Source organism: Myripristis murdjan, chromosome 7 (genome assembly GCF_902150065.1).
Source record: "Myripristis murdjan chromosome 7, fMyrMur1.1, whole genome shotgun sequence".
Lineage (NCBI taxonomy): Eukaryota > Metazoa > Chordata > Actinopteri > Holocentriformes > Holocentridae > Myripristis > Myripristis murdjan.
The window spans coordinates 4936622-4954298 of NC_043986.1; the positions used below are offsets into that span (position 1 = coordinate 4936622).

General features: G+C 41.9%; 1 protein-coding gene across 1 annotated transcript in view; it reads right to left on the minus strand.

The window, feature by feature from the left end:
- The window catches only part of cry3a (cryptochrome circadian regulator 3a), a 40297-nt gene extending 23716 nt beyond the window's left edge, over positions 1 to 16581 (minus strand). The window contains exons 1-2 of the mRNA XM_030056409.1: positions 16395 to 16581; positions 10700 to 10863 (exon numbers count right to left, since the gene is read on the minus strand). Coding sequence (XP_029912269.1) covers positions 10700 to 10857 — 158 coding nt within the window. The 5' untranslated portion in view covers positions 10858 to 10863; positions 16395 to 16581. The remainder of the gene's footprint in view (positions 1 to 10699; positions 10864 to 16394) is intronic.
- Positions 16582 to 17677: the final 1096 nt, after the last annotated feature.

Below are 17677 nucleotides of genomic sequence, written 5' to 3' on the forward strand. Positions count from 1 at the left end.
GTCAGCTTTATTTTTGACAATTATTCTAGATGTTTTAAGGCTGTAAAACCCCTCACTACACACTTTATACACTTTTCTCAGACAGGCATGAACATTTTCTCACTTTTCTCTCTTGTTTAAACACTCAAAGTTCAAACCTTCGTAGAAAAATAAGTCCAGTATTATAGAATGAACGCATTCTGTGCTGTACAGGAGACACGGCACGGAGGAGATTGATTGACACTGGTCTACAGTCCCTTAGCCAATCAGGACACAGAACACAACGCGCTGTTTAAAAAAAAAAAAAAAAAGCATGCAAAATTGCACTAAAAAAAATCCGCGAAACTGCAAGGGACAACTGTATTACAAATTATTACCTTCTTTGAACTGCAAATTATGTCCCCAAGGGAAACTTTGTCCACATCTGTTTTATCAAATAAGATGAAGTTTTCATTATGTTCATCTCATTTCAATCATTTTTACTGTATCGATTCTTACAATACAATATCAATACTTCCATAAATCAATACGTATGCACAGAGGGAATTTTGTTCTCCTTTAACAGAGCTCCTTTAAATCCCATTCCCTCTCACTAAATGCTGATTACTTTGTGTGTGTTGTGGCTGCATCAGTGCATGTCAGCATGAATGTTATCCTGGTCCCACAGTCACAGCAACACAAATGCAAAGTGACACCGTGACGGAACGCACAGAAACGTCTCCGTCTATCTTAACGTGTGTGTGTGTGGACACATAAAAATCATTTCTGCATTGCCAACACATTTCACTGCAGATAAGTGAGCGGAGCGGCATCCATGCAGACTCTGCCCAGCACCATGGAGACGGCATTCCTCTAAAAAGGCTCTAATTATCAGCTGGTGGTGCCGGCCAACTGGAACCGCAAACCGTACAGTGCAGCTTGTACTGGAAAATCTGTCAAAATAAATAGTGAGAGAGAGCCAGGCAAACACCGGGTAGTCTCTCTCTGTTTCTCTCCTCCTCCTCCTCCTCCTCCTCTCGCACCCCCGCCCCCAGTCCCTCTCCCTCTGTGGTACGGTGCCCTCCTTCTGTCTCGGTGGACCAACTCGTGATAAAACAGACAGAACAGAGCACAGCGGATCATTCTGGGTGACAAACAACTGTGGAGCGTGCGCATGTGTGTGTGCGTGTGTGTGTGCATGTGTGTGTGTGTGTGTGAGAGAGAGAGAGAGAGGGGAGGGGAGGGTGTCTGTTTTTGAGTACCTTCTGGGACACACACCAGACTTAAGTAATTGGGGACAGCTTGTCCAATTGGGAACAAAGGAAAAAGCTGCTTTTTGTAGTCAGTGGTTAAGGTTAGGATTAAGGTTAAGGTTAAGGTAAGGGTTAAGGGTTAAGGTAAGGGTTAAGGGTTAAGGTAAGGGTTAAGGGTTAAGGTTAAGGTAAGGGTTAAGGGTTAAGGTTAAGGTAAGGGTTAAAGGTTAAGGGTTAAGGTAAGGGTTAAGGGTTAAGGTTAAGGTAAGGGTTAAGGGTTAAGGGTTAAGGGTTAAGGTAAGGGTTAAGGGTTAAGGTTAAGGTAAGGGTTAAGGGTTAAGGGTTAAAGTAAGGGTTAAGGTTAAGGTAAGGGTTAAGGTTTGGGTATGTAGTCATTATGGATATGGTTACTTCTATGTAATGTCCCCCAAAGTGACACAATTAAACGTGTATGTGTGTGTGTGTGTGTGTTGTGTGTGTGTGTGTGTACGCACGAGTCCACACACACACAGATACACGTGCATGCCCACGTGCAGTCACATGTTAGTGTTTGTGTGCACACAGGCATCGGCGCAGGTTTACTTGCATGTATGTGAGTTCTCAACCTTCAGTGCGTGTGTGTGTGTGCATGTGTGTGTGTGTGCGTGCGTGTGTGTGTGCATGTGTGTGTGTTAAATTTATACACGTATGTTTGACCATTTGTACATGATTCTATATTTGTGTGCTGCTGTCACTGCTTTTATTGTGTGTATTTGTGTGTGTGCATGTGACTGTGTGTGTGTGTGTGTGTGTGCGCGTGTGTGCATGTGTGTATGGGTGTGTATGGGTGTGTGTGCCGCTGGTGTATCCGTTTCCTCCTCTTGTTCCTGGCTGCCTCTGTGTGCCTGAGTGTGTGTGCCTGAGTGTGTGTGTGTGTGTGTGTGTGTGAGTCCTTATATAACTGTTCTGGCCTACATCTGCCAGTACAGACTCACTCAGCTTTCCACCGCACCACAACACACTCTCTTAGCCTAGTAACCTCATTCCGGGGCACACACAGACACACACACGCGTGGACAAACCCAGAACAGATACACACACACACACACACACTCAAACAGACTGAAGAGAACAAACTCTCCCAAAAGCAAACACACACCGGGAAGGAGAGAAGAGGACACAATGGCCCTCTCTGTCTTCTTCACTTGCACACACACACACACACACACACACACACACACACACACACACACACACACACACACATAGAGAAAGAAAGAAAAAGAACTGGGTGATCCTTAAAGTTAACAAGTAGGTTATGCTAATTTCCCGTGAAAATGTCCTAACTGGAATCTGGTGGATGCAGTTTTCCATCACCCTCATGTTCTCGATGTCCCATGACCCTGTGGTCCAGGTTAAAGGAAAACTCCACCCAAAACACTCACACTGTAACAATAATAATAATAATAATAATTAAATAAGAACAGTGGCTGATGATGTACCTTGAATTTCTAGGCCCGTTTCTTTGTTTTCAGTGGTTTATTTTACTTTGTGAGATAGTGTCCAGTGCCGCTGCGCTGAAGTTTGATAGCAAAAGGCGTTCTGAGCTGTGTAAAAACGTCAAGAGCAACGTCAGAGCCTCCGGATTAGAGAGCGAGGGCTTCTCTCTAGACACACCAGCTTGCGGAGACGTTCAACAATCACACGGGGAGGAATCGAGCGCACGAGACGCACCGAGAGAGAGAGACCAATTTCTCCACCCACGGGAGGCATCGAAAGGCCAGAACAGGACTGACGCACTTTCATCAGGGGGATCGTCTGAAAGCATTTCAGGAAATATACAAACTGTGACGCAGAGGCAGTCGAGGCAGGTGGTGAGGAAGTGTGTTAGAAACCACCAAACATCAAAAACAAAAAAAAAAAAAAGAAAGAAAAAAGGAGCCAGAACATTGATTGAGATTGGTGATTGGTGATATAACACAGTGGATGTGAGGATGAGGATGACACACACCGCTGCGTGCCGCTCCTCTCCAAGTCCCAGACCAGCTGGAAAATTTTAGGCCTGGAAAAATGAATGAATGAATCAAGTCTGCACTCTCTAAATGACATACCATCAATGGGGTTAGTCAGCAGCCAACTCTAGAAGGCTGAGCACCCGGCGGCTCTCTAGAGAAAAAAGCAAATTAGCTGAACAGCCTGGAGCGAGGGATCCACTTGACATATTTTGCCTAAAAATTTGCATGTACTGTACAGGCCTATTTGCTGTTCCGTGGCTTTTGGCGACATGCATTTTTTCCTTCTGTGCGACTGGCAGCCGTAATGAACGGTTATCCTTTCCGTTCTAGTTATTTCTGCCACTTATTTTAACGCCGATTGGAACGTATCGCACGGTGTGGGGTTGAACACGAGTGCACATGCCAACCAAGGCGTTCTTAAAGCGGCGTTTGGCGGTTCTTGTCGAAAAGAAAAAAAGCGTTCTGCTGTGTGTTTGGTTGAGCGTTGTAGTCGCACGTTGTTATGCAGAAAGAAAGAGCAGGCGTTTGTAATCACACATCCTCCGCTTTGGGCCCCTATGGAAATGGAAAGTGTGTCAGAAGAATCTTATTCTGCACTGATTAACAGCAGAGGAGGTGAACTCTAATTCACACAGTCTCAGAGACAATTTGCACAGTGGAAATTGCGGCAGAAGCTCCTTTTGATGCATTTATCCTTCATCAGTCCTGTATTACCATCATCTGTGGTGGTAGCTCTTGAGGAAACCCCCTTTTTACAGCTTTGTCCTACATTTATCCTGCATTGCTAGGTTCTGATCTTTATCTAATCTGCAATGCAAGTGAAGATTCGGTCAAGTTTTCCATCGAAGAACCAAATAAATATTCTGTAAAACAAAACTACAGTGCAGTAAAAACATGAGCTACATTTGATTGCAGTTCGATAAGTCAATTGTGATCGGTTGGTGTGAAAAATAGTCAATTATTTGACGTCTAACACTGCATCTGCAAGAACAGACATGGAATAGGATGTGAAGTTTTAGGGTTTTCAAACAGATTATGGTGTTCTTTGCAGTAATAAGGGGTCAATTCTGTCACGTCTTACAAGCAAAGCTCCGTGATTTGCTCTCAAAAAATGTCTGTTAGCAGAAAACCGTCCAGATAACCCATTTCCTTAATTGGCAAAATAATGGCACACGTATAATTCAGCATAATCTATGTTCAGACTATGTTAGAAAAAGAGCAACGTTATTAGATACTTCACGACTTATTCTTTCAAAATAAACTTTTTTTTTTTTTTATAAATTGACTTTTCATTCATCTTTACATGCCCTTCCTGCTTACGAGCGAGTGTGTATCAGCCGGGTGCTGTGCCAGACAGGAAAGCCTCCCCATAAGTAGGCTAGGTCATGATCATATAACCACTCAGAAATTTCATATAGTGGCACACTGGCCTACATCTCTTCTACAGGTTGTTGTTACCTTTTCCCCCTAGCGGTGCAAATTATTCATTATCCTCATTTTGATTCTAAGTGAGAACAGACACAGCTGTAAGTGACAAATATGATGCTTTCTGCATTGGGTCCCTGGCTGCGATACTTACTGAAGCCAGGTTTAAGCCTCATGAAACGTTACAACAACAAACTAGAGAGCGAGGGCGTTCAGATAATATCTGGTCTTGCCTGGTTTTCCAGGTAGACTGACAATAAAGAGGAGGCTCTGAGCAATTTCCAGACAGAAGTACTCTCCAAAAAAATGATATTATTACAGAACTCTCCAAATGGCAAAACTTTTTGACACCAAATCAAAGAAGGAATTTTTCTGTGGTGTTCCCTAATGTCTCGATGTCCTAATGTGGTATTTTGGAGGGATTTTTTGACCATCAATTCATAAGTGGTCAAAAATGGTCAAATTTTGCACCAAGTCTAATAACAAATGGTATCAACCCAAGAACTGCTGCAACAACTTATGAGACGTAGACAGGCATGGCAATCATATCCTTGGATCCTAATGTTATAAACCCATACACACCTTCAAAATTTGAATGGGCAAATGTTTATTACAGATTCATGACTAGACAAACTTGAGATACAGTGCCGAGTTCTTAAATCTTAAATAAACTGCAGGTTCCCAGCTCTCAGGTGATGAATGCCACTTCTGTTTAGCATCAACTTTTGAGCTTTTATCTCCCCCCTCGACACCCCCCGCCCTGCCCTCAAACGGGTCTAAAAGATGGGGGTGGAGTGGAAGAAGTTAACAACTGACTTCTAAGTATTTACACAACGGTCTGATTAGTCTTTGCTCTCAGGTATCAAGAGTGTCAGATAGTCGGCGGTGATAAAGATCATGAAGGAGGGCTTGTTTGGTGCTTTCAGCAAAGCCTTCGACTTTAGAACGAGCCGGTGAGTCGGGCAAAAGGGCAGCGGTTACTGCACCGTCAAAGTCAACCTTTGCAGGGATTTCTTCTCAGGTGGATTTGAGAGGGTTATGTTTACTGGGTTCGATTTCAGAGGATTAATTAGGATAGGTCAAGCAGAGCTCATAACAAGTTGTGTAAAGCCCAGATCACTGCACAGTCAACCAATCAATGTTTCAATCAGGAGCTCTGCCTGTTTGTTTACGAGTCCACCAGGACTGAAGTGAAATTAAAAACACACGTTCGCTCTCTTCATTTTTTCCATAATGACATCTGCATCATGCACGAAACGGCCCACGCATGCCCTCGTCCAAATGAGAGGAAGCACGGCACAAAGCCGCACAATGCATGTGCCACTCACGCTTAATCCCATCAACTCATAATGGCTAGAAACTGAATATATTAGTCACATATGGAATATATATTTATTATGTGCCACACATACAAAATGTAAAAACCCTATTTGATCTGTTGGTTAATGTCTGTGTATGAGCAACAGAGATAAATGACACACTGAAGGGGCAACGAAGCCAACAGAATCTGCAAGGCGTCAGGTGAGACTTGGAGAATTTTAAAATGCATTTACTTGATTTGCTGCTGTTTCTGAATTATAGCAATACATTGGACCAAATTATGTATACTCATTTAATAATTTGATTTAAATATAATTTATAATATAATATTACCTGGAAGTTTCCAAACAGCTGTTATTTGGATAAACCGATCACATACTGTTAGTTAAGGCTAGTTTGTCACCTGAATTTTTAAAAAAACTTCAAGTAGTAGAATGAAAAGCATGGTAGCTTTGCACTTGCACTCTGGGATACTAAACAGTATAGTTCAGTATACGCCTGGTGTTTTTAACGGGAGGAGGGTTATAGTTAAGTTATTTTAGCTTCAAGAAAATCAGTGTTTGGGGTCACGGAACAAAATAAACTGTCTAATGTAAAATTATTCTGTTTCACCATCATTATATGATGGTGAAATGTAATGCACAGGTTCATCTGCCGGTTAAATGATTCTGAGAATCAAATTGTTGTGGCACTGGTAAATATTATGTTCAGTGACACACGCTGCACATCTCACTTCTGGGGGCACTGGTATAAATGTCTTAAAAATGAGTCATTAGACTTTTTTTTATTATTATTATTATTATTCTCTGTGTTTTTTTTTTATTTAATTTTATTTTAAAAAATTTTTGTATGGACCTTGAGTCTGGAATAAAGCATATCTATCTATCTATCTATCTATCTATCTATAAAAATACAGACTTCTGTGTGGCAAAAAAATGAAGAAATTTGAGACATTTTGCTTTTTTGTCTGATGTGTTACTCAGGGTTCTCGGTATCAGATACCAGTTTTAGGTAAAATCTCCTTTACTAGTGCCCTTGATCAGCCCAGGGTCAGTGCTGATGCTGAAATAAAGTATCAGTGAATCAGTACTATAACCTGAAAGGAAAAATCAACACTGAAGCCTCTAAAAGCCAAGGAGCATCCATCAGTTCTGACTGGACACCTTGTGGGGTAACTGGCTAACTTTCATGCCCATGAGCTTCACAAAGTCATCAGTTCCCAACAGAGCATCAAGTCTGTTTCTCAGGCGGCCAAAAAGTTAAAAAAAAAAAAAAAAAAAAAAATCAAGTTCATTTGCTTCACAGGTGCCCTAAAAATGTGTTTTGGAATGTGTGTGTGGAGAACAGGTGTGTGACACGGTGATGTGTGTGTTTCCTCCGTGAGCCCCGCCTCTCTCTGTGTGTGTGTGTGTGTGTGTGTGTGTGTGTGTGTGTGTGTGTGTATCTTTAGTTTCACCATCAGCAGGACAGCACTGGGTCACTGACTTAATTACTGACGCTTCCAGTGTGTGGGGTCCACAAATAGTGCTAAGAACAAAAACGGGCCACCGAGCAGCGACAATAACAGGGATCCTCGCTCTCCTTCCCTGCAGAGCATCATCGACGGGGTGCTTTACAGATGCTCGCTCACGTGAATGCACACGTGTATCCAAAAAAAACAAAAAAACAAACACACACACATACAAAACTGACCTGCAGACACACGCCGAATCAATCCATCCCCTTGGCACACACTCCTATTCTACTAACCCACTTGTGAAGCCCCCTGTTGGAGGCGTCCTGCGGAGTTCAGAGCAGCCGGACTCCTGCTGTGAGGCGCTGGTCCGCCTCCCTGCCCGCTGACCTCTCTGCAACACGAGTTGCGTACACCGAGACCACAACAAAAGAACATCCGGACACATGAAACCCACTGACCAGGTTAAATTAGGCCAAACACGTAATCCCTGTTTGATCACACCTGTGGAGTCCACCTCAGTCGCGTGCCCGTCCTCAGCTCTAATATCATCACATCGGACAGCAAAAGTGCAATTTTAAAACAGTGCTGAGCGGAGATCGATCAATAAATATTGAGCCGATCAATACCGTAACTCAATATCGGTGTCGGTCCATTATTATTTTTACTGTCACTGTGAAATTGGCACTTGTGCGACCTTTTTTCTGGGAGCGCGTCACTCAGCAAATGAAAATTAACACATCTTAACAATAGCTTAACACAAACCTACCTGGAAATGTTAAATTGCTCTGGATCTGCATTTGATTATGATTCTTACAAAAATGCATGTCATTATTGGTGTTATTATGGTAGTTAAGATATCAGATACTGGTATCATCCTCAAAAAAAAAAAAAAAAAAAAAAGAAATATCGGAGGATAAAGAATGCATAAAGACCTCAACAATCATCTTGAAAAACTGAGGAACATTCGACAAAAATAATGCCGAGAGAGAACGTCGACCTGTTAGTTTTGGATTGACATCGCTGTGTGTCGAACCTGTATGCGCACTGCAGATTTTCTTTTTTAAGCCGAATGTAAGAAAAGAGACATTAAATGGCCTCAGCTAAGTGCCAGGTCGTTCTTGGCTGAAAAGAGCCTGAAATTAAAGTACGGCAGTGAAGTGTGTGGAGAGGCCGAGCCGCTTTCAAGAAGGCGAAATTCCAAAAAAAGAAAGAAAAATATAGTTGAACGAGTTCCCGATCACAAATGAATCTGGTTGTGCTGGTCAGCAGAGTTATAAATAACACCGTGTATAAAGTCCACTGATCAGTAAATACAGCGACACAGGGACGTGCCCAGATTAGAGTGTGTGTGTGTGTGTGTGTGTGTGGTGCAGCTCTCTCTTTATTAATGCGACCGTCTCAATAACCAGTTTCCTTTTTGCACAAGCGGTGAACGCCCACCACGACTTCCTTTAATGTTTTAAATCTTGTCAAACTAATTCTCCACAGGGACCATGAAGGCAGCATGGGCAGGCATTTTAACAGATCATTATCAAAGCAAGTTCATTATATTAAAACCATTTCCTCAAATAAAACAATAGGAGACGGCAGTTAAAGGCACATTTCACCCACACTGCATCCAAACTATTTTTTGCCTCTTGCTTTGCGTGTAACTCAGTGGTTTTCAAAGTGGGGTTCAGGGACCTCTGAGGGGTCTTTTGATGGTCGTAAAGGGGGTCCTCAGCAAAATGAGTTCAGTTTCACTATAATATAAATGATAAATAAATAAATTTAATCATTATAAATATAGCTTTCTTCTTCTTCTTTCTTCCTTACCTTCGTACGTGACCTATTTTTTTTTTTTTTTTTTTTTTTTTGACTTAACTGTCTTTTCCAGTTTTCTAGTATTTGTTTTGCTAATTGTCATTTTCTTCTTTATATATATATATATATATATATATATATATATATATATATATAGCTCTGGCCTTCTTAACATCATGGCCCAGGGACTACAGTTGAAAATTAGCTTTGGCTAACACTGACACATTTACAGCTGTTGCAGTTGTTAATTAATGTGTACTGTCCCTGATCAAATAAAGTCAAAAATAAAAAATAAAATAAATAAAATATATAAACCTTTCCCCCTGTGTGTCTGAAAGAAATCATGTGAAATTGCTGAGGTTTCAAAGGGTTAAATCACCAGACATTGCTTCAGCACAAACAGATGTACGAGTGATTATGTTTTAATCTCTCCACTTTGAACGTATTTGACAAGTACGACACTTAGACAACTTCTTAATTGACACAAACGGAAATATCTTTTCATATCAGAGTCCCCAGGGCAAAACAACTTCAAGTGGGGATCCAGAAGATGAAAAATTTAAAACCCTTGGTGTGACTGATGCTTCTAAAAAAAAAAAAAAAAATTTACTTTGAGGTCTTTTTTAGGGGTAAACTCTGAAATCAAACAAACTGACTGATGTTTTTCATTTTGAGATGTACAGGAAATGAGATATATCAGCTGTGCTATAGTTTTTGACGCACAACCATCTAACATGACATTTCATCTCCAATACCCCGCCCTCATTCAACTTTTTACTTGTGAGGGCACTTCAGCACCAGAGAGGTAGTTAAGCACAGTTTAGAGGATGAGTAAAACTTCCTCCCCCTGCCTTTCACTCACCCAGACCTTGAGGAAATAAAAGCGTGGGATGCAGCCAACAAATTATAACCTGTCAAAGCAGACAAATGCTGACATCATGTTGTCTGTCGGAGCACTGCAGCGCCGGGGCTCCCACTTCCCCCGGTTTCTCCTCCCAGCGAGTCTGTTCCTCATTATGGATGAGTCACAGCTTCCTAAAGCAGCGAAGTGACTGAACGTAATCACAACTGCACAAACTAAACCACAAGATGTACAGTTCACTCGACCTCGACTGACTCAGCCCTTACAAATGTGGATAGACGTGACTGAATTGTGGCTATTTCTGGTATATATCTTTTTTTTTCGTGTGTGTGTGTGTGTTTTATTACAACTTGAGATGCACTGAAGCAAACTCCAATTACCTGTTAAGGTGACAGCACAAGTACTGAACCTTAATATTAAGCATATTTAAAATAAATGGTTTGCCACTTTGCTTTGGAATACATCAAAATGTGTCTTTTTTTTGTTACTTTGACATTTCTTCATTCTGGAAAAACAACAACAATAACAAAAAACAGTGCTGCCAATCATCCACACGACCACTCTAACTCAATATGCTTTAAAAAAAAAAAAAATCAATCAAAAACAAACTGAACATGCCGGTTCTTACCTCCATCTGTTGACTCCGAGGTTGGAGGAGCCGGCGAACCAGGGGTCCAGGAAGTAAACACAGCGCACTGTGCCCGCCCCCCGGACGGCCTCCCGAAGTGATGGGTTGTCATGGAGACGGAGGCCCTTCCGGAACCAGTGGATGGAATTTGGGGCCATCTTATTCTGAAGTGGACGGTGGAGGAGAGGAAGTGGGGCAAGGTCGGAAAGAAAGGAAGAAAGAAAGAAAGAAAGAAAGAAAGAAAGAAAGGAAGATGGGGACAAATTACTAAATGAGAAAAACTGCAAAATGGACAAAGTGGATTTACACAAAGATGACGACGATGAATCTGTACATGACGACGCTCCTATTCCTTGATCAAGCCAAATTAAAAAGAACAGCACAACAGGAACTGTACCTCATGCCGTCAGCTCCCATTACAGAACATTCTGTTCTTTTAGCTGTGCTAAAAGCGTAACACTACACACTCACACACACACGCGCGCAGACACACGCACGCACGCACACACGCACGCGCACACCCAAATGCAGCCAATTTGTAACAAGGCCAGCGGTGTGGAAGTGCCAGGACATTGTGAGGAGGAACGCGTTCATAGAAATTATGGGACAAAACCCATCACAATAGATTTTTCTGGCTTCCACCGCTCACATAAATATTTTAGGCATCCAGCCAAGGTGATGCAGAGGGCTTACGAGTGCACCAGCTGGGTGAACTTCACTTCCTTGATTGCTTGGTCTGCAAGCAGCCAGCCGTCAGGAACGCCACGGTCAAACGAAATAACAGGTCAAGGACAACAGATGGAGATTCTGCACCCAAAAAAACGACTGACTGAATGCATGAGGGAAACTGTGCGGTGAAGAAGGGCCACATTATAATAAGTGAGCATGATCAGGTGCGAGACAGGGAGACAGACAGGTGTGTGTGGTGCAGAGGTACAGGACGGTAGCTATGTGTGTGAAAAGCTCTGAGTTTTCTCTCCACAGTGAAAGTCACGATACGCAGGATCCTAAATTAAACTTCTGGCTGCACTACAAAGAGCTCATAAACAAACAAACAAACAAACACAAAGCCGGCTGAGAGTAACTTGCCAGCGACAATTATTACTATAAATATTCTTCTTGTTTTCCTGCCCATTTTGTGTACAGAACAAGCAGCCAATCAGAGGAATGCTTGACACAGAGCCATTTTTTTTTTCCCTTTAATTTGATTGGCTCGCCACCAAACGGTGTATATTAGCAGTCTGAGAACAGAGAGCGACTAAATATAACTGCGGCACACAAACACTCCCAAAAAGTTATTAAGGATTTATCTACCACGTATAACTTTTATGAGCAGTTAGGGGCGCTGCATTTTATTCATTTATTTATTTATTTTTTAAATCACAAATGTTGTAAAGAAGGATCTTAATGAGCTGAGCCGAACTGAATGACCTAATGACCTATGGATAACTTGGGATCGCAATAATTCAGCATTATACTTTATCATCTTGTCATGTTGCAGAATCATATTGTGATTATACGGTATTTTGGGATATCGTGACACGCGTTTCTGCTGTCTTAACTGAGAATCGTGAGCATTTGTTGAAAAAAATATGCTAAAATAATTAGGTGTCAAACATGTGAAGGAACTTAAAAAAATCCTCCAGTGTTGTTTGACATCGTATCAAACATTACCATTCCATTCAAAGGGATGGACATTAATTCAAACAGTAAGTAAATAAATAATTAAATAAATAAATAAATAAATAAATAAATAAAGGGAGGGGTCAGATTTAGAAACAGCTGACACAAATGTGGGACAAACAAGCAATTTATCTCTAAGTAGGTTGACTAAGAGAGCCATGCAGACTCAATCATTCGGGGAACTTACACGCTTACTTCACGGATTTGAGTCCACATGTTCCTCACTTAATATTGTCCTTTGGCGGTTTCATTACTGTGGCTTTGGTGTGAGTTTTTATTGAGTTTTTTTTTTTGAGGGGGGTGGGTGTTCCGTCTTTTTTTTTTTTTTTTTTTTTTTTATATAAACTGTGGGCCTGTAATGCCCTTTGAGATTGCAAAGAGTGATTACAGGGATATAAATAAACTTGAACTTCATTTGAACTTCATGAGTCATATCGTGGCAAATATCAATACTGGGATCTTTTACAAGCACCGTGATATTTATTTCTCCCGAGTCGCCCCGATCTCGTAAAGAAACAGCAATAAGGCTCACGGAGACGAGGCCACGACACCCTGCACCTGCGTGACTCACAGTCCGATAACACAGGAGGAGAGAAAGCGACGATGAGCTGCATCACCAGGTGGCAGAGAGGAGGAAACCCGGAACATCCCGACCCGAACCTCAGCAGCGACGGCAGATGGCAACACAGGACAACGCCAGCCTGACTGCCTGCACGGCTTACCTCGAACAACACTAAGCCCTCAAAATGCCTCCCGTGTCTCAGATGCAGCCAGGAATGTCCCAGTGCAAGTGTGTGTGTGTGTGTGTGTGTGTGACCGTGCACACACACAACAGCAGAGGGGAGGGGCTGAGTTACTGGGAATAAGAGATGCTTTTGCTGAAGCAACGGCCCAGAACACAACATTAGAGGACTTTAATGTTTCTACGAGAAGTGTAAGAATATTTTCGGTGCATTATGAAAGTGCAGCGGGACAAATGAGGCTGTGGTGGGCCGCCACCGTCTGGGTAATGAATAGGAAGCGCCGCTATTAGCTGGATGGTTGGCTGACCGCCGGCTTGCTTACTGCTCAATTTAATTCTCTACTGTCATAACAAAACATGGTGAGGCATTATTCAGTTATTACGCTGTATATTCCTGGAAGAAACCCCCAGCAAAATAACAGACATGCCCAAGCTTTGGCCACTGTCAGCTTAAATCCTCACTTAAAACTATAATATTCTGCATTTCTTATCAATACTGATCTCTTTATGTCCTCCGATCATTATTTATGTACATTTTTCATTTTATGTTCTTGTGATCACCCTTGTCTTTGTTGTGAATTTCACACCGTGCCTTGAAAATAACTGTTTTATTCTCTGTTGAATGCATTTTATGCTTGTCATATATGTATACAGTGCACTGTATTACACCTGTATATGACAATTCAAATTCAAACGGACTTCCTTAGCATAACATATACGGCAAAGCGTCATACGCCTGCACAAATTCCAGTGACAGTCGGAGATAACTAATAAAAGTTAAGTAAGAAACTAGTTTCTCGAAATGATTAAGAAATTATTCCATTTCCAAATAACCATTCAAACAATTAAGGCTGTGACAACAGATTTTTGGCCGAGTGTCTCAGGTTGACTCAGTGGTGAAATGAGACCCAGCTGGCCTGCTCACGCTCATTCACAGATTCACCTATCACGGACTATTAAAGCACTAAATTCCCTGTTAGAAAAAAAAAATTAGACCATCTCCAGTCTCATTTGTTCCCTCATTTGGCTGACGGCAATAAGAGAGATGGCAGAGGAGTAATCGCTGCAGATTGTCCGTGGGAGGGGTTTTTTTTCTGACTATTTTGTACAAGTTTCTGGGCCACGAACGCCTCACTGTGGCTCTGTTTTAGCAGAGCGAGGCACCTTTCTGCCTCTATTTGTAGTTGCTGATGCACCACAAGTGGGAATTTCTGACACCAAGATCTTAAGATGACACTTTATATCGAAATTTGTCTTGCATCAGAGGCTCCAGCAAACCGTTAAAAGAACTTCACACAAAGTAAGAGAAAAATCTGCAGAGAGAGAGCTCAGCCTTGTGCGAGGACCACGTTCATAGTCACATGCAACCTCTGTGTTATTGGGAGGGGTGTGATCACACAGACCCTCTGTGTGTGTGTGTGTGTGGGCGGCTGCATAGGCCATGTGCGTGCGCATGTGTGTGTGTGTGTGTGTGTGTGTGAGAGAGTGGTGGGAGGGGGGATCACAATCTCCCTGCCTGAAGCACCAGCACATCACTCTGATAGATGGATAATAACACAGCAGGAGAGAGAGGGCGGCGATAATGGTTATGACTGAAGAGGGAAAGTTTTCTGAAACACAATCGCAATCAAACTGATTTTGCTTTTGGGAGGGTTTTAAGAAAACAACAACGAGAGAGAAAGAGGGGTGGGCGACGTACAGAGAGCTAATTCCAAGGCTGACCGAGAGCAACAGTGCAGGAATGAAGTTTTGACTGCTCCCTCGGTTATCACTGAGTCAGTTTTCAGATGACGTATGAACGGCAGCGAGCAGCCGGGTGGATTGCGACACTGAATCGTCACGCACAGAGATGGGTAACCCTGTGTGTGTGTGTGTGTGTGTGTGTGTGTGTGTGTGTGTGTGTGCAGGACAGGCAGCGCCAAACACTCCTCACTGCACAAACCATGACACCCCACCCAAAACAATACATTTACTCTGAGTTTTCTGTCCGCTTGTAGACCTGATATGACCCTGCAGCTGCTATTCAAAACGGTCTTACACTGATTTTTTTTTTTTTTTTTTTTTTTTTTTGTACACCCTGCAGTTTAAATGTACACTTTCAGTTCAGCTTTCTGGACGCCTCTGCTCATCAAAACAAATCCAAACAGTGTTCATGGACGATGTGGCCGAGTTAAGCTTCTTCATTAAAAGACTCTTCCTAACAAACAAGACTCATTATAAATCATTACACTACATACCATCCATTATACACACAACTTTCCATGTTGATCCATGCATCACACACACACACACGTGCTCACGTTCAGCCTATTAGCAATTGATAGTCTAAGTCTCTCGCTCTCTCATTCTCTCTCTCTTTCCCTCTCTCTCTCTCTCTCTCTCTCTCTCTCTCTCTCTCTCTCTCTCTCTGTCTCGAGACTCAATGTACCAGACTGTACCGGCAACACAGACATCATCTTTACTGGCATTAGCGAGGACTTAACACACCACATCACCATACATCACTGCATATTACACACAATAACCATACATCACACACACACACACATGTATAACACATACATAAACATCATTTTCCATGCTTTTTTCATTCATCAAACACACTCATAGAGTCTCTCTCTCTCTTATGACTGGCAACAAACATCATCTTTATTTTACAAGCTGATGAATGTACGATTGTATGGAGTCTTATAGGGGAGGAAATGACATCTTAATTTAAATACACCAGAATAAACAAGGAATTCGAGTGCAATAACTTGACTTGAACACCGACCCTTTTTTTTTTTTTTTTTTTTTTTTTTTTTAACCCCCCCGGTGTATGTAAAACAAGCCAACAGCATCCCTCAGCTCCGGATATACATGATGGCCAATTTTAACACATTATGTGATATTATTATGAGAGATGATATTATTAATGTTATGGTGCCAAAACACCCCCCCTCCTCCTCGGTGTCAAGTGGCTCCGGTCACACTGTGTCCAGATGGAAATTAGGTCACACCGTCTCTCCTCCATACGGCTCATTTTCGCTCATTGCTTATTGGCGTGACTTCACATTTAAACTTCGACTCGCACATTAACCGAGCCGCCGAGGGGGGAGTCCCCACAAAAGGCGATAAAAGCCATCATTTACAGCCACGAATGTCACATTCAGTCAAAAGTTCAAAGCCTCAACATCTCCAGAAAGCAAAACGGGGTCAGCAGAGCGATCCTTACATAACGTGAGCCGGTGGCGCTGTTTATGGCAGCGGCTGTAACAGGAGCGGTCTTACCTTGCGCTGGCTCCCCGGAGGTGATATCTATGTCAAGCCCAAAGAAGCAATCATTTCTTCCCGACGGGTTAGTGGTGGTGGGTGTCTCGGCGTGCTGAGAGGAGCCTCTGGCCGCTGAGGTTGACAGGAGCCAAGTGTGAAACCCTCCTCTCCTTCTGGTCTCCCTCTTTACCTGCTGCTGCACTAGTTTGTTTCATAAGAGTTTGGCGTACTGCGCATGTCCCGCCCTCTTATCCCACTCTCATGGTGCGTTCAGGTTTTGCTGGGATTAGAAAAAAAAAAAAAAAAAAAAAAAAAAAAACGACCGCACCAGGCTTGGCTGAGCCGTAACCATCCCTGCGTTCCAAATCGCATACTTATACTTTTTACTTTTAGTATGTACTGCAGCTGCCCTTACAAAGTATGTAGTTTTGTATTTATTGGGTTACATACTAATTCTTTTTTTCCCTACTAAATAGTATGGTAGTATGGGTATTGGAACGCAGGGCATGTCCTGAAAACAACTCAACTCAATTCAACTCAGCTTTATTTATATAGCACTTTAAGAACAACCACAGCTGAAACAAAGTGCTGTACAAAAATGAAAAATAAAACAGCAAAAACAGAAAGAAAAGTAGAAAGATTAAAAACAATCAAACAAATTAAAACAGAGCCAGGTCTGATGCTGGAATTTAAAATCAGTGTGCATAAATGATCATAAAACCACAAAACAGTAAAAGTAATAGAACAGTAAAAAGGAATATAAACAATAGAACAAATAAAACAGAGCGACGTCTCATGCTGGGTTAAAAGCCAATGAGTAAAAATGGATTTTAAGACTGGTTTTAAAAACACATAAATAACATCGTTTTTGCTTCATATTTCATGGCTTTTCCTGATTGAATCGGGATAAGTTGGGATAGCGATTTATTTTCAATTTCTATTTCAGTGTTTCAGTGTCTATATATGTTTTCAGTTTTAAATGCGTCTCTGGGGTCAAATCGACCTGTTTAACATGTCACACATTTTTTAAAGTTGTTTTGGACACTGAGGAACTATGGTATTTGTATTCATCCAAAAACTTTCTCTGTGTATGCATGTTTTATTTAAAGAGCTATTTAGGTAGCTGACATGAAAAATAAAGTACTTGGGTAAGATATCTTAGCATAATCATGTGTGGAGGTTTAAATTACTGGAGTCAAACTGACCCCAATTGTTGAAAAATGTTAGTAAATTTGAATTTAGGTAGCAGGAGGTTTAAGGAGGTGTTTTGTTTCCTTGCAAAGTACAATTTCCACTGATAA